We start from the raw sequence: 25,062 nt of genomic DNA on the forward strand, positions 1-25,062 counted from the left end.
ATAACTCTCCTCTCCTGAAATACTCTGCTCTGCTGGAGGACTCTGCTCCTTCCTCCATAACTCTCCTCTCCTGAAATACTCTGCTCTGCTGGAGGACTCTGCTCCTTCCTCTATAACTCTCCTCTCCTGAAATACTCTGCTCTGCTGGAGGACTCTGCTCCTTCCTCCATAACTCTCCTCTCCTGAGATACTCTGCTCTGCTGGAGGACTCTGCTCCTTCCTCTATAACTCTCCTGTAATACTCTGCTCTGCTGGAGGACTCTGCTTCTTCCTCTATCCTTACCCTTCCTTTACATTATGTATAACATTAGGTGCAGGAGGCACAGTGGGTCCCCTGAGTAATGGTCATCCTTTCAAGGGAGTGAAATATGTTGGGATAATGGAACAAGGTGAAGCCGGTGACGCTTCCAATACGTTTCCCTGCTCGGTCAGAGCTTCCAGTGTCTTTCAATGGATCTGAGCCGCCTACATAAGGACAGTTCCTGGTATTGGAATATTTTTCCTCCTGTAAAGTTATCCGCCGCACCGCATCACCAACACGCAGAGCACTGCAGAAATCTCGGCACCCTGAGGAGATACAGAGGTGGCAGCGTATCGCAGGTCAGCGCAGCCGGGAGCTTGCTCTCCCTTGCTCCCTGTGCGTCAGGGTCTCACTTTCCCCCCACTGCCCTCTCCGCAGCTTTGTAGGATTGACTGACGGGCAAGAATTGCTGGGGAGCAAACTGGATGAAGTTTTGGCACTTGCGGTTTCTGGGAGTCCCGCGCCGGTACTGGACCTGGGAGGTCTGACCTTCTCCAACCCCGGCTTAGAGGAGAAGCCCGCGGAGCGAGTGGACATCCCGCCAGGTCAGTGATCATTTCCCGTATTGCACTTTATATATAAAACCTTTCCAAGGAAGGGCTCCTATGGCTGACAAGAACTTTATGTTGCTTTGGGTATAGCTGAGGGGGATAAGAGGCCCTGTCATGTTTTTACTGCTGGACGTAGAAGAAATGTGTGGGGGTGCTGGATCTCCTAAAACTGAACTCGGGGATAAGCAAATATCCTCTATATACAATGCTGGTTCTTCCTTGAATCTTGGTGAGCTTTGTGTACATCAGCGGTTCTCAACCTGTATAACCTCAGGACCCGCATTTGTCCTTGGTCATTAAGTCGCGACCCAAGTCGCACTGCAATGGAACGCACAGCATTGGTCGAACAATGGGTGGGAGGTGCGTTTGGGATGCCGTTCAAAAGATCCACCCAGTCTCCATACCTTACGAGAGCTGGAGTGGATCCTCAGCCTGGGGTCCGATGTGGGCTGCTGTGATTGAGCTCCATCCATACATGCATTGTATGTCTCAGTATACCACATAATTGTCGGGATCCGCTACAGCTTCGGCGTCTCAGTATACCGCAAGCTATAGCTTGCGGTATACTGAGCTTTGGGTGATGGGAGGACGCTAGTTTGTGTCCTCCTGTTACCCTGAGGAGAACTATGGGGGAAAACACCTCATAGTTCTCCTTTTTAAAGGAGAACTATGGGGTTAGGGCTTTTCCCCATAGTTCTCAGGGTAACGGGAGGACACAAACTAGCGTCCTCCCATCACCCTAGGCTCAGTATACCGTGAGCTGTAGCAGTATACCGCTAGCTGCTGCTCGCGGTATACTGAGACGCCAAAGCTGTAGCGGATCCCGACTATTATGTCTGGATCCGCCCAGCTGCGTGACTGACAGCTGGCTCTGCCTATGTAGAGGCTGAGCCAGCTGTACCCGCCCCCTCCCCCGTCCGTTCCGCCAGTCAGCGCTGGAGGATCGGAGCGGGGAGGGGGGGAATCCAGCCCCTCCCCTGTCGCGGCTCTCTGCAGTGACAGGATCGAGAGGTGAGCGAACGCCGGTATATGTTCGCTCACCTCCCGATCTACTGAGCCGACCTGTGACAGTCTCATTGTCACAGGTCGGCTAGAACTATGAGGATGAGTGAAAAGCACCCCCTCCCCCCTCATAGTTCTCCTTTTTTAATGCTTTTTAAGAATATGTCAATAGTTGGGGTCCATCTTCTGCCCACCAGGTCGGTTCAGACTATGAATTGATAATAGTCGGTGTCAGTGTGACGGCCTGTGTTTTGCCCATGATGACAACAGCAAATTGTGTGTTTGAATAGACTCTGGAACTCTGATTCTTTCCAGAGGGAAAATTAGGGCAAACTCTCTCGTTTTCAATAATAAAACTTTATACGACCGAGCTATAAACCCGCGCCGTCTCTTGATGCCGGGTCATCGTTCTGGGGGATGGTGGACGGCAATATAATAATTTACAGAGCCAAAACCATAAAAAATCTTCGGTTGTTGTGACGTCTTGTGATTTTGTGGTTATTTTCCAGCGTCTGAAGATGTGAAAGTGGTCGGCGTGGAAGCCAAAAACGGGGCCCCGCCTGCGCTGAGATGTAACGTCAATGGAGGCAAACAGGTACAGGGCCACCAACTGTCCAAAGAGGAGATCCCGTCCGTCAGAGGTAGACATAGACCGCGGCGGTGCAGAGCAGACATTCCACCCGACACGTTTCATTTCTGCACCACATGGGCAGACATCCATTTATTTATTTTTGACTTTTTTTTTTTTATTTTATAGGGTCTCGGCTTTCAGAAAATATATAATGTTTGGGGGGTTTGAAGTCATTTTCAGGCCCAAATGTGAATTATATAAACAAACATTTAAAAAAAGGCCCTTTTGTCCTTAAGTGGTTAAATTAAGTTTTTGCTTGGTTTGACCTCCTTGATAGTTCCCCTTTTTTTTTTTTTTTGCTTAAATTTTCTGTTCGCGATTGCTGTCTCTCACCGAGTAGCCCTCCGGGGTCATGTCAGTGAAGCCAGCTGATTACTTTGTCTTGGCTCCCTTATTGTACCGTTCCATAGGACATCATTTCGTGTCATGCCATCGGCTCCAGTGGACCATATCCTGGCCTGGTGACCCTACAGGGCCAGTCCATTGTTAATGCACAGTTACATAGTATTTGAGGTTAAATAGTTGAAACTAGGGATGCCCCAATATATCAGCCGCTGAAACTTATCGGCCCGAAAATGGCACTTTGGGCTAAATGCCGAAAGTGCCAGTGTCCTGCCGATACATCGTCACATCCGTGATTTCTTTCCTCCCCCGCTGGGCGCTGCTCTGTGTCCCAGCGGGGAGGAGAGAAAGTGCGACAGCCGGCCGAGCGCTGCGAGCGGCCGGCATCTCTCCTCCCACACCGCTCAGCCTCCTATCACAGTCCGCCTGAGCGGTGTGGGGGCGGAGACAGCGCGCGCTGTCAAAGAAGGTTGAGCTCTCTACACCGCTCGCTCAGCCTCCTGTATATTTTAAAAGGGAAAAATCAGGGGTCTGTTTACACCCCCAATATTTCCCTGAAGCCCCTAAAAGAAAAGTTAAAAATATTAAATTAAAATAAATTAAGGTTATTAAAAAAAAAATATTAAAACTGGAAAAAAAATTAAATAAAAAAACATTTTCGGTTTTGGCCTGACAATTTTTATTTTATTTCGGTTACGTTTTCAGTTTTGACATTTTCATTTCGGTGCACCTCCTAGTTGAAACATTATAAACAATATCTAGATAAGTGATCCCTCCCGTTCCATCAAACGGAGGTTGCACCTTTTCAATGAATTGTTCAAAAAGTTGACCTGACCTGAAAAGTCTGGCCGTATTTTTTTCTTATGACCGATTTTTGTATTCACAGTCTGATTCCATTTGAAATGGTTGCAGTTTTCTATGTGGAACTATCTTTTGATCATATTTTTGGGTAACTCCTACTGTATAAGCAGTAGAGTAAAGGTGATGGTCCTCAATCTCTGCCCAGGTCAATTCCCCATCTCGGACCTTCATTCATAGCCTCTCCCTTACCATTCCCCTAAGTCTTCCCTTGCCTAGTCTACGAGTCTCTGTCCTCTTGCCCCAGATCTTTGCTGGTTTCTGTTCCATCCAGAGTCTGGTGGACTGGAGCTTTTATCCTCCGTTCCTCCAATGAATAGCCCAATCTGACCCTTGACCTTGTCTTGCAGGAGGACACAGTGAAGCTGGTGGAGAAATGTCTCAATAACCAGATTGAAGCTCCGCCGTCCACTCCGATCTGGCTGCCCGCAGACATGAAGAGCAATATTCTGAAGGCTCAGGCCGAGGCTGAACACAAGGTGAGGATTAGGCATGTACGGCACATGGAATATATCTGTCGGGTGAACTTGTATGAAGGTGTATCTACAGAGAAATATAACTTAAGGCCCGGTTCACACCCGGGCGTTTTGTAGCGCGTTCGAACGCTCTTCAAAACGCTCAAACACAGAAATCCCATTATTTCCTATGGGTATGGTTCACACCTGGGCGTATTACAGGCCGTATGAACGCGCTACGAAACACCCTACGCCCAAAAAAGTACAGGAGCTTCTTTGGGGCGTTTTTGTCTCGCGTTTCCATTGGGATACAGCCAAGTAGCCCTCGGAAACGCGCGTTTGTAGCACGTTTTTTTTAACCGGGAATCGCGGTAAAAACGCGCGTCACGAAACGCGCGACAAAGGCGCATATTCGATACGCCTAGGTGTGAACCCAGCCTTAATGTTAGCGCAGTCGGCTTATTTACTGATTCTAGAGATGCAAAGACGAGGCGCATATCATGCATGTCAACAGGAGGGGGGGGAGTTATCCCATTATTCAATACCCTGTATCTGGAGGAGCGCAGGAGATTATTATTATTATACAGGATTTATATAGCGCCAACAGTTTGCGCAGCGCTGTACAATATAAGGAAGACATTACAATCACAATACAAATCAAGACAAAGATTGTGTCAGGGTACCGTGTACAGGCGTCCTCACACCTCATGCAGGTACCCACGCAGGATGACCAAATTAATATGCCCACACAGGATAGGGTTCTATGCACAGTTTATTTGTTACCATCAAACAAAACTACTAACCCCCTCAAACCCCCACAGGTTTAGCAGTGAAGTAACAAGGAGGGTTAACAGGAGGGCAGCACAGTACAGGATTTAGGAAGAATGGTCAGGTACAAGCCAGGTCGTTAACAGGAGGGCAGCACGGTACAGAAACAGGATCCAAGAAGAGTGGTCGGGTAACAAGCCGGGTCGGTGACAGGTCTGCAGATAGGTAGCTGGGTTCAGGTAGCTGGGTTCAGGTAGCTGGGTTCAGGTAGCTGGGTTCAGGTAGCTGGGTTCAGGTAGCTGGGTTCAGGTAGCTGGGTTCAGGTAGCTGGGTTCAGGTAGCTGGGTTCAGGTAGCTGGGTTCAGGTAGCTGGGTTCAGGTAGCTGGGTTCAGGTAGCTGGGTTCAGGTAGCTGGGTTCAGGTAGCTGGGTTCAGGTAGCTGGGTTCAGGTAGCAGTCAAGTGCAGGCGACACAATACTGAGCCAGCTTCCTGACTGCAGGGAGGGCCTAAATACCCTCCCAGGAAGCACCAGGTGATGGGATGATCACTCACAGCTGGGGCACACCCGCAGGTGAGTACTGGAGCTGCAGGTTCCTTACAGTCACTGGCTGCTGGAGACACCCGCAGGCGAGCACAGGAACTGCAGGACCTGGCTCCAGCGCCACCTGGGGGTGCTCTGGATCCTGACAGATGGTAAGGAGGGCCCTGAGGGCTTACAATCTAAAGATGCATGAGCCTTGAATAAATGGGGGCACCACTTGAGTCTGGAAGGGCTTCTCCTTCCTTATAATGTGGATTCAGAAGGTATAACATTCATGTGGAAGTCATTGAAAAGAAAACAAGCTAACGCGTTTTGCGATTCTTCTCCCCCCCCCCCCCCCTCATCAAGACTGAGCAACCGTTCCTTCCGCTCTCTGCACATGAAGTGAGTCCTTGTTATGTTTGTGTTGCAGGTCACAAGAGACGATTTGGGGATCACCAACAAGAATCTGTTCATTGAAGATCCTTCCCCCCGGTCAGTGTCCCCGGAATCCCTCTCTGTGGGAGCTTTGTGGGTTCGAATGTTGTTTATAAAGATTATAATCGCCATTTTGTTTTTTTTCAGAGGGGTAGCTGTGAAGCTGAATAATCTCGTCCAGCCACAGGAATTCCCAGATCTGCGAGAGACCCCGCCTCCTGCGCACTGCGTCTTCCTCACGTGAGTAGCATTTCTATTGTCTGCTGTTTTTAAACTGGTTCATCTCCGTACGTTGGCCAACGGTCACAATACACCCGTACATCTTGCCATAAGGTTCTCTGCCGCAGCTAGCCCAGAAAAACAAAAGAGGGCCACGCACATTGCAGTCTGGCAGTGTCATCTCATTACATAGTTTGGGAAGTTTTAAGGAGATGGTAAATCATTGCAAATATTTTGTTGTATTGGTGCAAAAACAGTAAGCTGATAGCTTCCTGTAGTGTGCTGACAACACATTGCCTCTGCTGCCCTTGAAGGAGAACTATGGTGTCAGGGCTTTTCCCCATAGTTCTCCTAAGGGTCATGGTAGGACACAAATGAAAAAATGTTGGGATCAGCACCAGAAGAAGACACCAACCCCTGAATAATTTCATAGACAACAATCAAAGAGAATGGGGCTGTTTAGGTGACTTCTAGACAATGCAAAGAGATGCAGCTAGACATAATGACACGTAGCTCATTTCCTAATAAATACATATTTAATATAGATTAATATCCTGGCTAGCAAACATTGAATTCATAAAACGTAATACAATCATTTGTGACAGGACCACATTACATGTATAATCAGCATAACACCTCTAGGATCCCGTACAGATTTGGATGTTGCACAATGGCAATAATATTCTTTAACATTGAGTACATTATAACAATGTCCATAGTTAGTTGGTCAGGTATCTTGTCACATATTTCATATTGTTCCATATTTCCTCTGACAAATCTCTACTTATCCATTCTTCGACGCGTTTCGCCGTAGTTTTATCAAGAGGTTTATAGAGGTGGCCTGTGAAATCCATATGAATATTAGAATAAAAATCCAATTAGCTCAAAATAACACACTAGCTCTGTAAAACATACATAGGTCATTAAATAGAGAAATACGTCTATACCATATATCGGAGATTTCTGATGACGAGCAAATTCGCACCCAGGTGAGCTCCTCCACTCAGCCAGGAGATAGGGAGAGGTAGAGGTGACCTGGGGGCACATCTGTCCCAACAAAACAAAAGTGGATATAAGATGAAGATTTGAAAACCGCTCCTAAGCCTTTTTAAATCAGTGGATATGTAGAACAGCTCTAAAATATGCTACAATTGTCCCTAATCTTCTGTGTGTATCAATAAATGTATGAGTCAATGTCTCCCATCTGAATTCCATATGTGTCTAGGTCATTCTAGGTCAACCTCTTTGCATTGTCTAGAAGTCACCTAAAAAGCCCCATTCTCTTTGATTGTTGTCCATGGTAGGACACAAACTAGCGTCCTCCCGTCACCCAAAGCTCAGTATAGCGCGAGCTGTAGCTCCCTATATACTGAGACCGCCGCAGCCGGGACGGATCCCGACATTACTGTCTGGATCCGCCCAGCTGCGTGAGTGACAGCTGGCTCTGCCTATCTAGAGGCAGAGCCAGCTGTGCCCGCCCCCTCCCCCGTCCGTTCCGCCAGTCAGCGCTGGAGGATCGGACAGGGGAGGGGCGGCGAATCCCTGCCGAGAGCCGTGAGTGACGGTCACGGCTCTCTGCAGGCACAGGATCGAGAAGTGAGAGAGCGACGGTATGTGTTCCCTCCCGATCTACTGAGGCGACCTGTGACCGTTTCATTGTCACAGGTCGGCTCAGATTATGAGGCCGAGTGAAAATCGCTCCCCTCATAATTCTCCTTTAAGTCCCAAGCAGTGTTATCAACCCTGCCCATTTCACTTCTGTGAACTACAGAGCTCAACCCTTAGGTTATGGGGGAGGGGGGCTTTCTGGAGTCCAAACTTCGGCCCTCCAGCTGTTGAGGAACTACATGTCCCATAAGGCATAGCAAGACTGCGACAGCAATGGGTATGACTCCAGGGGGCATGAATGGATTTAAAGTTTCACCGCAGCTGGAAGGGAGAAGTTTGGCTATCCCTGTCCTAGGGTGACATTGCTTCTCTTCCATAGATACAGTGGATGCGTGGGCCAAGTCCCTCGAACAACCCCTAACCATGCATGCCCGGTCCATGCTTTCCCTCCCACTCGCCGAACACTGAGCTCGGACGATGCTGTGAGAAAGAGCGGGCTGCGCATGTGTGGTTAGGTAAGCGGATTTCTCATGTTCATGAGGGGCCGGGGGCCACGCATCCAATGGTTGGTCCGTTCTGCGATGTTGGTGGAATGATGAGGGTGAGGCCGCGATGGCGGCAAATAGAAAATAATCTTTTTGGCATTTGGAGGAAAGTGTTTTTTAACTTTGAGTCCAAGCTGTAATGTATGTTGATTTTTTTTCTTTTAAATGAGAACTACGGGGTCAGGGCTTTTCCCCATAGTTCTCCTTAGGGTAATGGGAGGACACAAATGAGCGTCCTCCCCCGTCACCCTAGGCTCAGTATATAGGGAGCTGCAGCTCGCGGGATACTGAGACGCCGCAGCTGAAGCGGATCCCGACAATTATGTCTGGATCCGCCCAGCTGCGTGAGTGACAGCTGGCTCTGCCTATCTAGAGGCAGAGCCAGCTGTACCCGCCCCCTCCCCCGTCCGTTCTGCCAGCCAGCTCTGGAGGATCGGGGAGGGGGGAATCCAGTCCCTCCCCTGTCACGGCAGCTCTGCCGTGACAGGATCGAGAGGTGAGCGAACGCCGGTATGTGTACGCTCACCTCCCGATCTACTGAGCCGACATGTGACAGTCTCATTGTCACAGGTCGGCTAGAACTATGAGGATGAGTGAAAAGCACCCGCCTCATAGTTCTCCTTTTTTTTTAAATGTCATTTAAGGTGAACTAACCCTTTAAACTGTGAATAGATACTGCCATTGTGCTTGTTTTAGAAGACTGTACACAGAGCATTATGTATGGGCAAAGTTCCCTGACCTCATTCCTCCTTGTCTTGCACATGGCACGGGATAACCCGCAGTGACCTGTGGAGGAGGTATAACCGGTTTATTGTCATTTTTCCATCCCCTGAACTGCACATTGCACCGGCAATAAAATGATAAAAATTACAGAAATGTGTTTTACAGGCAACACTGTGACTGCGGATATACTGCGGGATGATTGTTACATTGTTACATCATTGTGTTTTGGTTCTAATCTGTGAAATGTTACAGAGGTCCTTTTTGTTTTGGGTGTCGATTTGATCCGTCCGTCCTTCAATGTCATCCCCTAACACAAAGCAAAAAGCTGCATGGAAAATAATATTAATACTTTCCTGTACAGCTGCCCGTGATCCCATTGCCCTCCATATTCAAGAGATACAGTATTTGATGAGTCTGGGGGTGTCCGGGGCCCCTGATGCACTTCTGTGGTTCCTCCTTCTGATCCCTACACCACTACATGACACAGTTTGTACTTTACAAATCCTTCACAGATAATTCCTGTTTTTTATGGGTTTCAGCTGTTCATGTAACTCTTCAGCTGTGTTTTTGACTTTTAAAGTCCAAATGCCTCCATGTGTTCTGCACAGCTGTGTTCCTGGGACGGTTGGAATAATTGTGGGTTTTTTTTCCTTCCTCAGAAACTTTGGGAGCCAGGAATTCAAAGAACCTAAACTTGAAAACACGTCAACTCCATCCGTGGTGTCGGAAGATGTGTCGGGTGTGAAGGTAGGTGGAGCAACAGCTGGTATACGTTTTATGTCATACATGGAGAAGATTGGCCCACGTCAGAGTGTATTATGGAGCGGCTGCTATCCAGTGTGTGTAACGCAGGGGAACCCAAACATTTCAAACAACGGACCAGTTTACAGCCTGTCACACTGCTTGGAGACTGGACCAAGGTCACGAAGAGTAATGAGAATGTCCAGCGTTGGATGTCAATGGGAGTAAAAATGTCCCTTGGTGACAGGGAGCACTAAATAGGGATGTCCAGATACCAGTGCCGATACTTGGCATTTTCAGGAGACCTCCCAGGGTTGTAGCTGGGACCGGGCTCTGGTGCTCCACCACTGTCCTGAAATAAATAGTCAATATTGTTTTAGAAAAACTGTCACATGACAATAAACAAAAAATGTATCAGTACTTGTAGTTGGAAAACTGGTATCTGTGCATCCCGAATATATATATATTTATAAAAATAAAATCATACATTAAAACAGATGTACAAATCCCGGGAGCTCCGTGTGCTCCTTACACATGACAGCCGCCTCCTAACTTTTGAGTTTTTCTCTAGTCTAGTCTTAAAGCTGTACTTGGTAGCAATAAGTACTCTTGTATCCATGGCCAGTTGCAATAGAACGTGCCCCAGTGTCAGTCATGGTAAGTTGGAGTAAACCATCTTGTGTCTGTGGCAATGAATGGGCTGTAGTTTGAGGGCTGGTGCTGTGGGATGTGGGTGTTCTGTAGCGTATTTTAGTGTTTGGAATAGTGTGTAGAGGTTTTTGGACCTTCTTTAGCTTATTGTGGTGTATGTAAGGTGCTTGGACCTCATGTAAAGTGTTGTAATGTATGGAAGGGTCTGTAGGGTATTCTAATGTCTAGAAGGGTCTGTTGTGGTGTATGGAAGGGTCTGTAGGGTATTGTGGTGTATGGAAGGGTATGTAGGCTTTTGTAGGGTATGGAAGGGTCTGTAGGCTTTTGTAGGGTATGGAAGGGTCTGTAGGGTATGGAAGGGTCTGTAGGGTATGGAAGGGTCTGTAGGCTATTGTAGGATATGGAAGGGTCTGTAGGGTATTGTAGTGTATGGAAGGGTCTGTAGGGTATTGTAGTGTATGGAAGGGACTGCATGGTGTTGTAGGGTATGGAAGGGTCTATACGGCATTGTAGGGTATAGAAGGGTCTGTAGTTTATGGAAGGCTCTGTAGTGTATGGAAGGGTATGTAGGCTACTGTAGCGTATGGAAGGGTCTGTAGGCTACTGTAGCGTATGGAAGGGTCGGTAGGGTATGGAAGGGCCTGTAGGGTATTGTAGTGTATGGAAGGGCCTGTAGGGTATTGTAGTGTATGGAATGGTATGTACGGTACTGTAGTGTATGGAATGGTATTGTAGTGTATGGAAGGATCTGTAGGGTATTGTAGTGTATGGACGGCTGTGTAGGTTACTGTAGGGTATGGACCGTTATGTAGGGTACGGATGGGTATTGTAGTGTAGGGAAGGCCCTGTAGGGTGTTGTAGTGTATGGAAGGATCTGTAGGGTGTTGTAGTGTATGGAAGGATCTGTAGGGTGTTGTAGTGTATCGAAGGGTCTGTAGGGTGTTGTAGTGTATGGAAGGGTCTGTAGGGTATTGTAGTGTATAGAAGGGTCTGTAGGGTATTGTAGTGTATGGAAGGGTCTGTAGGGCCTGTAGTGTATGGAAGGGCCTGTAGTGTATGGCAGGGCCTGTAGGGTATGGCAGGGCCTGTAGCGTATGGAAGGGCCTGTAGCGTATTGTAGTGTATGGACGGGTATGTAGGGTCTGTATTTTATGGGTGTTGAGCACTTTCTCTAGAAGCTCGGCGGAGTGTGAAGCGTCTTCTTGTTTACTTGCTGAGTGGACACATTCCTGTGATTCGGCTTCATGTGAATTCTAAATATAACCTGCGGCACCTGTCCGGGGTCACGGAACGCAGCTCATGTACGGGACAGAGACGAAAATAACTCGGATTGTAAAAGGGAAATAAAAAAGGTTTTAGTAGAGTTTAGGTTTTAAAAGTTTATGATCTTTCCAGGTTGATCTATGAAGGTGACACTACGCGCCTTCCCGTAACTACTAAAGTTTATTGGCCAGCGGTATAGAGTTATCAGGAAATCTGATTGGTTGCTCCGGGGTCCCTGTTCCTGCATTTCCTCTCATTTGATGCTGATGCACTGTAGCTCTTTTTTGATATTTGGCTTTGGTCACTCCTTCATTTTGACATCCATGTTAGAAAATGGTATGAGTTAGATGTTTCCCGGTTGTGCTCTTGTGTTGTCACCTTGTCACATGGTCATCCGTTGGCGACTAATAGACATTTAAACACACGTTACACAATCCTGGTCCACTATCTGTCATTCAGTTACGGTTTACATCTACTTTAAAGCTGAACTCCAGGCAAAAGATTAAATACATCTATGGGAGCAGCTTCACCTGTCAAAGGATTTTTATTTCTGCCCATCCAGTCCTGAGATGTACACAGCTCAGCCACACAGCACAGACCTGCCTGGAAGGGAAGGAGACCTCATTTTTATATAGTAACACTTGCTGATCTTGTCCCTTCCTGTCTGTGACTGCGCAGTGAAAGGAGAAGCAGCAGACTTGTGAGATCATCTGTCATCCTGTTCTCTCCTCCCATCGGCATGTTCCTTGTTAGCACCTGAGCTTTGCAGTACAGCTGATTGGCTCCTTGTGCTGCTTTACCCTTTCCCAATGTGAGCTCTGCTGTACAGGGGCTTCAAGAGGCTGATACCAGGACAAGTCCTGGTTTTTACACTGCTTGTATTGAAGAAAATACATTAAATGATGTATTAATGGAGAACTATGGGGTCAGGGCTTTTCCCCATAGTTCTCCTCCTGGTCACAGGAGGACACAAACTAGCGTCCTCCCGTGACCCAATGCTCTGTATACCGCGAGCTACAGCTCGCGGTATACTGAGACCGCCACAGCCGGAACCGATCCCGACATTACTGTCGAGATCCTCCCAGCTGTGTGATTGACAGCTGGCTCTGCCTATCTAGAGGCAGAGCCAGCTGTACCCTCCCCCATCCGTTCCGCCAGTCAGCGCTGGAGGATCGGAGCGCTTGAGGGGGAATCCCTGCGGGGAGCGGTGACTGACAGTCACGGCACTCTGCAGGGACAGGATCGAGAAGTGAGCGACTGTATTTGTTCCCTCACTTCCCTATCGAGCCGACCTGTGACAGTCTGTCACAGGTCGGCTAGAACTATGAGGCTGAGTGAATGGAGATCTGCATTGCTGTGTGTCATTTATATCTGCCTGGAGGTCTTCTTTAATGATTCATAATAAAGCCTAAATATTCGGTGTACTGGAGCTTAGATGGAGCTGTGCTGGAAGGTCAGGCGGTGACGCTCGTGTTCAGCTTTTTCTATTCCCGTTCCATTCTGGATTTCTTTTATTCAGTTGTAACTTTTTTAAATAAGTTTAAACTACAAAAAGGAGGAGTCTATTTATTTAATGTGGTTGATGTGTTTCCTGTTGCAGGCAGGCGGAGCCTATATCTCGATGGCTGTCCTGGAAGATTCCTGGAAACAGAGTTATCAGGTAATCAACTCATGTTTTTGTCTGTTTTGTCTCTTTCTCAGAGTCCCACCGAAGATCTGGACAACCTTCTGGCGCTGCTGACGGAGAATCTCATCGACCTCACAGACATGGCTCCCCCCCCCTCCCCTCCTCCGGTAACCCAGACACCTTTTTAATATAGAATTCTAGTAAAGGAGACGGAATGTGACGATATTGATCTCCTCACCCAGAGACCAGCTGACCCGTTGTGTTCTCTCGGCAGGTTCCATCCTACTCGACCATCACACCCCGCTGGAATGTACCAGTAAGTGCAAATGTAATGACCCGTCACCGGGACTGATGGATGATACCAGACATAGAGCATCCGAGGTACCAAAGATCATATAGAACGCCCACAAAGATGTTCATGACATCCATAGACTTCTGTTTCTATAAAATGATTAAAACTTAATTGATATCTTTATCAGCCATAACAGTGTGACCACCCGCCTAACATTGAGTAGGTCCCCTTTCTCCTGACCCGTCCAGGCATGGACTCCACTAGACCTCTGAAGGTATCCTGTGGTATCTGGATGACCCCCCTAATATTGAGTAGGTCCCCTTTCTCCTGACCCGTCCAGGCATGGACTCCACTAGACCTCTGAAGGTGTGCTGTCATATCTGGCACCACGCCATCAGTAGCAAATCCTTTGAAAATCACTCACCTCATTGTTCTCCTTTTAATGAGTCAGGTCGGCTCAGTAGATCGGGAGGTGAGCAAACACATACCGGCGTTCGCTCACCTGCCGTGACAGGGGGAGGGGCTGGATTCCCCTCTCCCCGCTCCGATCCGCCAGCGCTGACTGGTGGAACGGGAGGGGGCGGGTACAGCTGGCTCTGCCTTTTAGATAGGCAGAGCCAGCTGTCAGTCACGCAGCTGGGCGCATCCCGGCACAATTGTCGGGATCCGTCCCGGCTGCTGCGTCTCAGTATACCCCGAGCTACAACTCGCGGTATACTGAGCTTAGGGTGACGGGAGGACGCTAGTTTGTGTCCTCCTGTTACCCTAAGGAGAACTATGGGGAAAAGACTTAACCGCATAGTTGTCCTTTTTTAAGTCCTGTAAGTTGTGAGGTGATCGGCCTCCATGGATCGGAACTTGTTCTTCCAGCACATCCCACAGATGATCGATTTTGGATTGAGATCTGGAGAATTTGGAGGCGGAGTCATCACTTCAAACTCGTTGTTGTGTTCCTCAAACCATTTTTGCAGTGTGGGCGGGCACATTATCCTGCTGAGAGGCCACTGCCATCCGGGAATACCGTGTCCATGAAGGGGGGGGGGAGGTGGTCAGTAACAAGGTTTAGGTCGGTGTCAGAGGGACATCCACATGGATGGCAGAACCCGAGGCTTCCCAGCAGAACATTGCCCATCACACTGCCTCCGCCGGCTTGTCTTCTTCCCATAATGCATTCTGGTGCCATCTCTTCCCCAGGTAAGTGACACGCACACACCCGGCCATCCACATGATGTACATCAGACCAGGCCACCTTCCTCCATTGCTCCGTGCTCCAGTTCTGTTGATCATGTGCCCATTGTAGGCACTTTTGGTGGTGGACACGGGTCAGCATGGTCACCCTGACTGGTCTGCGGGTACACAGCCCCATACACAACAACCTGCGATGCCAGACACCTTTCTATCAGAACCAACATTCACTTTATCACCAATCTGATCTCCAGTATCTCTTGTATTGGATCGGACTACACGGGCCAGCCCATATACAGTATATATCTTTGTCTACGTATATGATCTTTGGTACCTTTTTTAAAAGCTGAACTCCGGGATAAGTAAATATTGCCCTTGTACATTCTTGAATCTCGGTGAGCTTTGTGTATTTCTTCCAGATCTGTGCAGTAATCCAGTTTGAGACTTGGCCCTCGTTCACACCTGAACGTTTTGTAGCGCGTTCTACGCTCGACGAACGCTCTACAAAACGCTCAAAAATCTAAATCCCATTGTATTCAATGGGTCTCGTTCCCACCTCGGCGTATTTTTGCCCGTCACTAACGCGCTACAAAACGGCCCACGCCTGAAAAGGTACAGGTACTACTTTGGGCCGTTTTGTTGCGCGTTTCCATTAGGATACAGCCAAGAAGCCTTCGGAAACGCACGTTTGTCGCGCGACTTTTTTACCGTGAATCGCGGTAAAAAAACTGCGCGACGGTCGTGCATATGCAATACGCCTAGGTGTGAACGAGACCTTGGAGCTTCCTGTAATAAAGACTGCTCACTGCTGCTCTCTCCTTGTGCAGGGTGACTGGTCTTGTCTCCGCCCCCTCCCTGTAATAAAGACCGGTCACTGCTTTTGCTCTCCTTGTGCAGGGTGACTGGTCTTATCTCCGCCCCCTCCTGTAATAAAGAATATATTTACATGAGAGATTTTGTGACTGGAGTTCAGCTTTAAGCTCCCATGTGACAATGGTCTATGTGTGTGATTGTTGTATGTGAAGGTTTTGGCATTCGATGCTCTTATAATCTGAGCCGCGCCGCGTCAAATAGTCAATCAGCATTGGACTCTTCTATCTCTTTGTCCATCCTTCTGGAATGTTCTCTCCTCCCATTCAGTATGATGTATGTGTTGTGGTCTGTACATAACCTCTCTCTCCGTCCTCTCCCTCCACAGAGTGCACTTGTATCTAACGGACACCTCACAGGAGACTCCAACCTTCCCGCTAAAGTTCTGAATAACACCATCGGCCAATTACCCGCCGCCGGGGAGTCTCCGAACATTCCAACTCCGCCCACTGCGACCCCAAGGTCAGAGGTCACCCCCATTTGTTTGTTTTATGGTGAATTTTTGTCCCATTTCAGCAAAATTTAATTATTAAAGCGCAGCTCTGCTCTGCAGACTCCCTCCCCTGAGCCGACATCACCCCGGTCGTCTTCCAGGTTCGGGATCTTCGGCCATCTTGATTGGCTGTTCCCGGGTGATGATGTCATTCCTGTGCAAGTGTGTCTAAACTAGGGATGCACCGATACCGGTATTTTGGTACAGAGTAAGAGTACCAATAAAAAAAATTTCCGGTACTCGCCGATACCAATTACCGAGTAACGGAAGTCCCATTCAGGAAGCCAGGTGGCGTGTAATGACTCGCCACCTGGCTTCCTGATTGGCCGGGAAGCCGGGCAAGACTCGCCACCCGGCTTCCCAATTTAACCAGAAAGTCCCCTCATACCTTAGTATGTGCAGCCCGTCACCCCCGGGGCCTCCCAAGCGAGAACGCGGCCTTCCTCTGGTACCCAGCCCGAGCCGTCTGGCCGGCCAATCAGGAAGCAGGGCGCCGTGTAATGACACGACGCCCTGCTTTCTGATTGGTCAGGAGGCCGGCTCCATGATCCCTCGTCACATATTGCAGCTTTACAGACTTTAGATGTGCCGGACGAATTATTATTATTATTATACAGGATTTATATAGCGCCCACAGTGTCCGCAGCGCTGTACAATATAAGGAAGACATTACAATCGCAAGACAAGATAGTAAGGAGGGCCCTGATCCTGAGAGCTTACAATCTAAGAGGGAGGGGCCAGTGATACTTGAGGAGGAGGCGGTAGCTGTGTGGGGATGAATTGTTTGAGAAAGTGTTAGTGGTTAGGTTGAGTTGGGATCGGCTTCCCTGAAGAAATTAGACTTAAAGGGTCGCCTACAGGCAGTCAGGGTAGGAGATAGATGGACAGGTTGGGGCGGTTAGTTTTCTTTCCTCAAGTCTCCCCTCCCCCCAGTGATCAGTCTGCTGCAGGCAGGAGGAAGCATTTCCACAGTCTCCCCTCCCCCCAGTGATCAGTCTGCTGCAGGCAGGAGGAAGCATTTCCACAGTCTCCCCTCCCCCAGTGATCAGTCTGCTGCAGGCAGGAGGAAGCATTTCCACAGTCTCCCCTCCCCCCAGTGATCAGTCTGCTGCAGGCAGGAGGAAGCATTTCCTCGTCTCCCTCGCTGAGCAGTCTTCTACATTGGTACTGCGTAGCCGGTCACAAGGCGAGAGGCTGTATAAGAACTGCACAGACACCGGGATTGACATGATTGTCATCTCTGAGCCGGTGTTCTGTCGAAAACCGCGACTCCTCGAGATCTCCGACGACCTGACTTTCGGTTTAGTTAGAAGTAAGAGATTTGGGGGCGAGAAGTCTGTACTGCACGTGCGCCACCCGCGCCATTTCCCTATACACATACAGCACAGCAATAAAGTATTACAATGAACTAGGATCACACTCATCCAGCACGTTATTAATGTAAGTTGCCCCACTCAATATGGCCGCCGCTTTGACACCCTTCTCGGCCAAACCTCTTACTTGTAACTAAACCGGAAGTCAGGTCGTCGGAGATCTCGACGAGTTGGAACTTTCGCTAGAACACCGGCGTCTCAGTCCAGGAGGTAGATGGTGACCCTGGGTGATGCCTGAACAAAGATGGCCGCAGCCTTCTGGAGAGCTTGTCAGGGGGAGGACTGTGATCACTGTGAGCGGTAATACCTGGAATTGTTGTATATCGGATGACAGGTCCACTTTAAGGACTCTATAGAGAGATTTGTGATGATAAATGCTTTTTAGAGTGGACGCTCCTCGCGATCCCGAGGTCGCCATATTCATTCCGTGTGTATTGTTTGTCCGCAGCGCGATGGTTACTGAGGAACCGCCCAGACCGCGATGTCTACTCACCACGGAGCTGTAAATGACGGGGGGGGGAGGGGACCCCATCTCGTACTGTGATATGGAGTGCTACAATGAAAGACGTCGGCAGAGAGGATTCTGGGAAAAGCCGGACAGGTCGGCCAATAAACTGACAACCTCCATTTTTTATTTTCTTCAAGCGATACACTGGACTGTTCTGTGCGCGGCCCGCTCTGGTTTCCCGGACATCTGCAATGTTGAACGATTTGCGGTAACATTCGACCGCGAGCCGCGCTGGGATCTGCGCGATTTAACGTGAAGGAGAACCACCTTACGCTTCCGATCTCCACCTTGGCCATCCCGGTCTAGTACAATGTCATTGACGTCACCCAACCCCTCCTGGGCGATGGGGTCCGGGGTCTTTCCTAGAACTGAGCTGGAGAGGAAACTGCGCGCTTGCGTCATGGCGCCAGGCGCTTCCGTTACCGTTATCTCGTACAGCTTGTTTTTGGGGATTTTATATTCGGTGACTTTTTTAAAAAATTTCATCCTGTAGAACGTCGATGGGAGGAGCCAACTGTCACCCAAATGCGGGCCTGCAGTTGTCAGAATTAGGGGGCGTGGCTTACCTGTTTCAGTATTCCGAGGGGGCGGGTTCTTTTATGATTGGTTGGTACACTTTTACTGGGATGAGGAGAGGGGGTGGGGATATGGGGCTACCATTGCTGACCCCCTCCTGAGACTCTAATCCTCTGGCTTCAGGCCGTGACTTGCTGCATATGGGGGCAGTTATACTGAAGCCGGAGGCGGCACAGCTCTATAGGCTCCTATTAGTTGGGGGCGGCGATAACGGGTCATGCACCTCCCACCTCTCTACATTGCAGAATGTGTACATAATAAAGGAAGTGATGGAACTACAAGGGCGGCTGCTGCAGAAAGCTTCCTGCAAATGCCAATCACCTGGCTGGTGCCTGGCTTTGGTACGACGTGAGTCTCTAGCCCAGGACACGCATTTAGCAACTGAGATGGACTTGAAGCACCAGTATAACAGCCTCTGGACTGGTCAGCCATGGAAGCCTGCATCATTTTTCATGACCGGTTTCCTTTTAAACCCGTTCTTTGTGGTGCAGCTTAGTAGGGGGAGTGTCTAGAGTGGACGGGGACTGGAGGAGAGAGCAAAGTGAGGGAAATGAGAGTGAGGAGGTAGAGAGAGATGTGAGGATGAGTAGAAGGGAAACCAGCCCGGGATATAGAGATGCAATGTGTATGTTCTACATTGTCTGCATAGTCTGGCCTGGGAGGTTGAATACCGCCACACCACAGAGAGAACTTGAATGGACTACCACCCCCAAGAGCAGTCCCCATACCACAGAGAGAACTTGAATGGACTACCACCCCCAAGAGTAGTCCCCATACGGAGATGATTCCACTACAATTGTCCAGTATTTTCCATACATTTGTCCCAACACATTACGTGGACTAGGACGCCCCTTCATCAGGGCTTGGGGGAGGAGATTAGGAGGAGAATATGTACATTTTCGGAAGGAACTCTGTACTGGCCGCCTGCGTAGTCCCTCCAGTACGGGACGGTCACATGATGGAGGAAGCCGGGTTTGTGTTGCTGTATATACGTCAGTATTTGGCGGCGGGTCGGAAATTCTTTGTTGGAATGTAATGAGATCCATAGTGCTGGATATTTTTCGCCTCTGCTGGACCGGGGGAGGGGGGAGACATTTGATAAAGAAGAACTCCGGGCAGAATCCAACGACCTCCTTTATAGTGTCTGTGAAGGTTCTCATACCTCCAGGTCACATGGTATGTCTGTGAACAATAAGTCAAGGCGACTGCTGGACTCGCTGTATGTTCCATGAAGACGTTTCACTGGTCACCCGACCAGCTTCCTCAATTCAGAATGAGCTTCCTCAGCCAGACGTTTGTGGACAAGTCATTCTGAATTGATAAAGCTGGTCGGATGACCAGTGAAACGTCTTCATAGAACATACAGCGAGTCCAGCAGTCGCCTTGACTTCTTTTTTGCAGATACTCCTGTAGAAGGGGGCGGAGCCAAGACATTTCCGGGAAGTACTCCGCTCACTCCTCCTGTATAGTGTTACTTTGTTGCTTTTCATGTAACATTTGCTGTCACTGCCATGTAAATCTTTCTTATAATAATAATCTGATGTGTAGAAGTTGTAATTTGTATGAAAACTGGGACCACTCCGTGTTTATTGGGAATATTATATGACCGGTCTGCTCAAAAGTGACTCGGGGGTGGAGTCCAGGGAGGCGAGTCGCAGCGTTTTAGGCAACGCAGCGTACCGCAATGCACAGTGGTGTCACCTGGCGTCGGGGGTGCTGCAACGCATTCTCATTGAAGTCACATTCTGAGACATTTAAAGTGAAAGGCACCGCAATGCATAGTGTGTGTTAGCACAGCGCGCCGCAATGCATAGTGTGTTAGCACAGCGCACTACAATGCATAATGTGTGTTAGCACAGTGCGCCGCAATGCATAGTGTGTGTTAGCACAGCGCACCGCAATGCATAATGTGTGTTAGCACAGCGCACTACAATGCATAATGTGTGTTAGCACAGTGCGCCGCAATGCATAGTGTGTGTTAGCACAGTGCACTACAATGCATAGTGTGTGTTAGCACAGCGCACTACAATGCATAGTGTGTGTTAGCACAGCGCACCGCAATGCATAGTGTGTGTTAGCACAGCCCCCGTGATGTTTTTGGTCTCTCTACAGAAAGTCCCGACCAGGACCAACAAAGTGTAGATGTAGCCGGTGACCCGCTACAAGCTGTCCATTAAAAAAAACCACAGAGGCCATCGATCTCGATGCCTCAGCAGTGACGAGCAAGTGAGGGACAGGGAGACTCCTCCCTTCCTCCACACTAGCTTAGGGACCGGGTTGGGGGTGGGGCTTCGGCCAGCAGGGGCGGGACATGCTGGGGAACGCCTCACCCGGAACCAGAGGTACCGCACGTCACTGATCTGAAGTAGCTGCCCAGGGCGACCAATCCGCTTCTCTCATTCATTTTCAAACCTTAACTGAACAGACTGAAGAGAGAAGCGGATTGGTTGCCCTGGGCAGCTACTTCAGATTCTGTATTTTCCAGTTTTGATTAAATTCCCCCCACTTGTGTCTGTCCTGTTTGGGGTGACAGGAAATTAGTGAAAGTCCCCCCAATAGGGGCATAGACGGCAATAGGGGCCTGACAGGGGCTCTAACCCCTCCCCTGCTCCATCCAACATAGTTTTGGCCGGAGTTGGGTTATTCAACTCCGGCCAAAACACTGGCTGCCGGCTTTGATGGCAATTCAAATTGTGATTGGCCGATGGGCACAAATACGATGCCGATACCGAGGAGACTTCCTGCCCACCTCAGCGATTCCCAACTGCGTATTCCCTCCCCGATCAGACCGCCCCGAACGCGGCGTTTTTACTTCTTTCTTCTCTAGAACACTAACTGCTATTTTTTACTATTTTTGATATGTAAACTTTACTGTAGATCAAATTGTAATTTATTTTTGGAGATTGTATCACTACTTCTTTTTTTTTCCATCCCCAAATGTGGTTTTTAGCGAAAGGGGGGAGGGGCTTAATTCTAGCGCTAAAGTTTATCATTGGTCACCTGAGCAAGACTTTGGTTTGTATGGAAACGCATTCCGATTGTGAATTCTGTTTTATGATGCTTTCTTTCCTAAATATACAAAAGTCAAATCTCCGCCTGGCTCCCGTGTCTCTGTCTCCTTGTCTGTCTCTCTGTCTGGCCTGCGCTCTCTCTGTCTCTGTCTGGCCTGCGCTCTCTCTCTCTCTCTCTGTCTGGCCTGCGTTCGCTCTCTCTCTCTCTCTCTCTCTGTCTGGCCTGCGTTCGCTCGCTCTCTCTCTCTGTCTGGCCTGCGTTCGCTCGCTCTCTCTGTCGGCGCCGGTTTCAGCGATTGTGTAACAAAGTTTCGGTGAGTCGGGTTCAGTGAGGAATCGTCTCTTTAATAATTGGCACATCGTTACATCGTCCTCGTCATTCATTATATGTAAACGTTTTCTGTGCAGGAGGAAATAAACCTTCCGCCATAGAAAAATATCGATCACATCACAAGTTGTAACACTGAGCGGAGAGACGCAGGAAGTCGCGTTCCATCGAAGGTTTGTCCTAAAACATTCAACTCGGTTTAAAATAAACATTTTGATATAAAGTGTTTCTCCGGATAAAAATAGTTTCCTCTAATATAAATACAATTCTGATACGTTCCGGTTATAATAAATCACGTGTGGATCCTTCCGCTTCCTGCTCACCAATCCTGACGCCGCTATGTGGTCGCCAAGCAGATCTATAATCCCGATCAGCACCTGGAAGCTTCCCCAATCCATTATAATTTTACACGTCGGACCCTTCTTCCGACGCACGGTAATTCTGAAGGCGCTTCCGGGGAATTACGGCACGTTCGCTGATGGTCACCGCCCACAGGAGGAGGCATAGAACTAGTCATGTGACCACCATTAGAACCATCTAAAAAGGTTTCTGTAGCATTTAAAAAATAATAATTTTCACTTAAAAAGGTATTAAAGTAATTCTTGAGGAGTTTTGGTGCACGTTGCCATTCCAGCTACCACCCCCCCATCAAGTTTAGAATGTAGTATGGATGGATTATAACGTCTTCTTTTTTATTGGGGAGGTTCACTGTCTTGGCCCTGGTGACCACTGCAACAGAAATCCAATGTTCTCTTTTTATTTATTTTTTTAGTTGTCACCAGAACAGAAATAGAATGTAAATCATCCAGTGGTGCCATCTTCTCCAGTGACAGCTGTCTAAGAGATGATGTATACTCACTTCTGTGTTCCTCTCACTTCCTGCTGTGTCTTTAGAACAGGAAGCGAGGGGTAATCTCCCCATTGGGGTACAGACTGCAATTGTTAAAGTGACACTAAACTCAGGAGTTAAATCTTAAAAATGCATTCAGGTACCTTTTTTATCTATGAACAACAATGTATCTTATTTGTGGATTCTCCAATCATCTCTGACAGTGTCCTTCCTTCTGGAGGGGGGCTACGTCTGTTCCACATGGTCCGTGTGTGTGTGTGTGTGTGTGTGTGTGTGTGTGTGTGTGTGTGTGTTGTAAAGTAGTCACCGCTCCAAGCTCAATCCCAGGATGGACTACAATCTCAATACAAATTAGAAAACTAAATATGAGATTGTAGTCCATCCCGGGTTGGGTGGAGCTTGGAGCGGTGACTACTCTACAACACACACAGGGACCATGGGGAACAGACGTAGCCCCCCTCCAGAAGGAAGGACAGTGTCAGAGATGATTGGAGGATCTACAGCCGAGTGACACAGAAATAAGATACATTGTTGTTCAGAGTTCAGGGACTGGAATGTATTTTTAAGGTTTAACTCCGGAGTTTAGTGTCACTTTAAACATGACGCAAGTTTTAACTGCACCATACCGGATCCAAAGCTTCCTTTTTATTTTTTGTTGCATGGTTTCTGCTTTAGATTTTGTATTGTTGAATTACCCCAACAACTCTCCAAGTGTCACCCAATCTCACCGTATTAATAGAACAGTGCGGTGTTGGCAGAGGGCCGGGGAGGACGCAGGTGACGTTGGATTGCCTAGTAATGTTCTGTCACCTCCCCGGAGGCCGTGATGTGTCCCAGGAGACGGCAAACCTCGATCCTTCCAACCTCATATCTTCTAAGACAAATACTACTGTGTACCAGACATAGCCGACATTCCTCCGCTAATTCCTCCTCTGCTGTAGGCAAGGGTAAGGTTCAATGCCTGTGACATGAGGTATACACGTTCTGTGGTAACATTGAGCTAAGCTGAATCATTATAAAAACTCCAACATGTTAAAATCAATGTTACGTTTTCAATCTGTAGCTTTCATTAAAATAATCTCTGGTGCTCCTCCCATCATGGGCCTTCTTCAGGTACTTCCTGTTATAGTGTGACAACGCTCTGTTCCTGTCTCCTAATTCTTTTGCTGCGTTGTCACCTTGTCATATGTGCCTCTAACCTCTGGTTCACACCTAGGCGTATTGCATATGCGCGTCTGTCCCACGTTTTTACCGCGATTCGTGTTTCCGAAGGCTACTTGGCTGTATCCCAATGGAAACGCGCAACAAAACGGCCCAAAGTAGTACATGTACCTTTTCAGGCGTGGGCCGTTTTGTAGCGCGTTAGGGACGGGCGGAAATACGCCAAGGTGGGAACGAGACCATTGAATACAATGGGATTTATATTTTTGAGCGTTTTGTAGAGCGTTCGTCGAGTGTAGAACGCGCTACAAAACGTACAGGTGTGAACGAGGGCTGAAGGAGACTACGGCCGGCTGTGCTGATACATTGTAAAGACACGGGGCGCTGCTGTCACCATCAGGAAGCAGAACTCCAATCTGGATCTTTTTTTTTTTTCTGATCTATTTTTATTGTTTTGGATCTTTTTTTTTTTTTAAGCTGGACGGGGCTCCTGACCCCACTTCTATGTTCTCCAGGCCCCTTTCTGTAATATGGCTTTATGGGAACTTCTGCCCGACACTGAGACACAGCAGCTGCCTTCATGCCCCCTGTAGTTCTAGGTACTAGAAGGGAGACCTAATGATGCCGCTGCCGCCACTGTATCCCAATGGAAACGCGCAACAAAAACGGCCCAAAGTAGTACCTGTACCTTTCCAGGCGTGGGCCGTTTTGTAGCGCGTTAGGGACGGGCTGAAATACGCCCAGGTGGGAACCAGACCCATTGAATACAATGGGATTTAGATGTTTGAGCGTTTTGTAGAGCGTTCGTCGAGCGTAGAACTCGCTACAAAACGTTCAGGTGTGAACGAGGCCTGAATCATTTCTGAGCAAGCTGTTACTCTAGGACAGGAAGTGTCTGGATGTAAAGTTTACTCGGTATGGTTGGGACGATGTTGCGCTCTCTCTCTCTGGAGATGGACTACAGGCGGCCGTCCCAACACTCACGGCGCTGTAGTCACTGCAATAAAACTGACATTCAGGCGCCACTACGGCACATGTAGGTTTGCCACCTTTTCTTCCATCGAAACCCGAACACTCTAGCGACACACATAAATTTTCTCGGAAGAATGAGTTGTGCCTTTTTCATATGTAAATAGCGCCACCCCTTCATATTTAAATATCACAGTTGAGA

At 48.5% G+C, this 25,062-nt stretch overlaps 1 protein-coding gene across 1 annotated transcript in view; it reads left to right on the top strand.

The window, feature by feature from the left end:
- EPB41L5 (erythrocyte membrane protein band 4.1 like 5) overlaps positions 1-18,018 on the top strand; it is a 73,041-nt gene extending 55,023 nt beyond the window's left edge. The window contains exons 18-27 of the mRNA XM_018568717.1: positions 514-846; positions 2,364-2,449; positions 4,036-4,164; positions 5,863-5,924; positions 6,015-6,107; positions 9,622-9,709; positions 13,319-13,411; positions 13,519-13,570; positions 15,927-16,053; positions 17,906-18,018. Coding sequence (XP_018424219.1) covers positions 514-846; positions 2,364-2,449; positions 4,036-4,164; positions 5,863-5,924; positions 6,015-6,107; positions 9,622-9,709; positions 13,319-13,411; positions 13,519-13,570; positions 15,927-16,053; positions 17,906-17,963 — 1,121 coding nt within the window. The 3' untranslated portion in view covers positions 17,964-18,018. The remainder of the gene's footprint in view (positions 1-513; positions 847-2,363; positions 2,450-4,035; positions 4,165-5,862; positions 5,925-6,014; positions 6,108-9,621; positions 9,710-13,318; positions 13,412-13,518; positions 13,571-15,926; positions 16,054-17,905) is intronic.
- Positions 18,019-25,062: the final 7,044 nt, after the last annotated feature.

Source organism: Nanorana parkeri, unplaced genomic scaffold (genome assembly GCF_000935625.1).
Source record: "Nanorana parkeri isolate BGI_ZX_2015 unplaced genomic scaffold, ASM93562v1 scaffold1233, whole genome shotgun sequence".
Taxonomy (NCBI): domain Eukaryota; kingdom Metazoa; phylum Chordata; class Amphibia; order Anura; family Dicroglossidae; genus Nanorana; species Nanorana parkeri.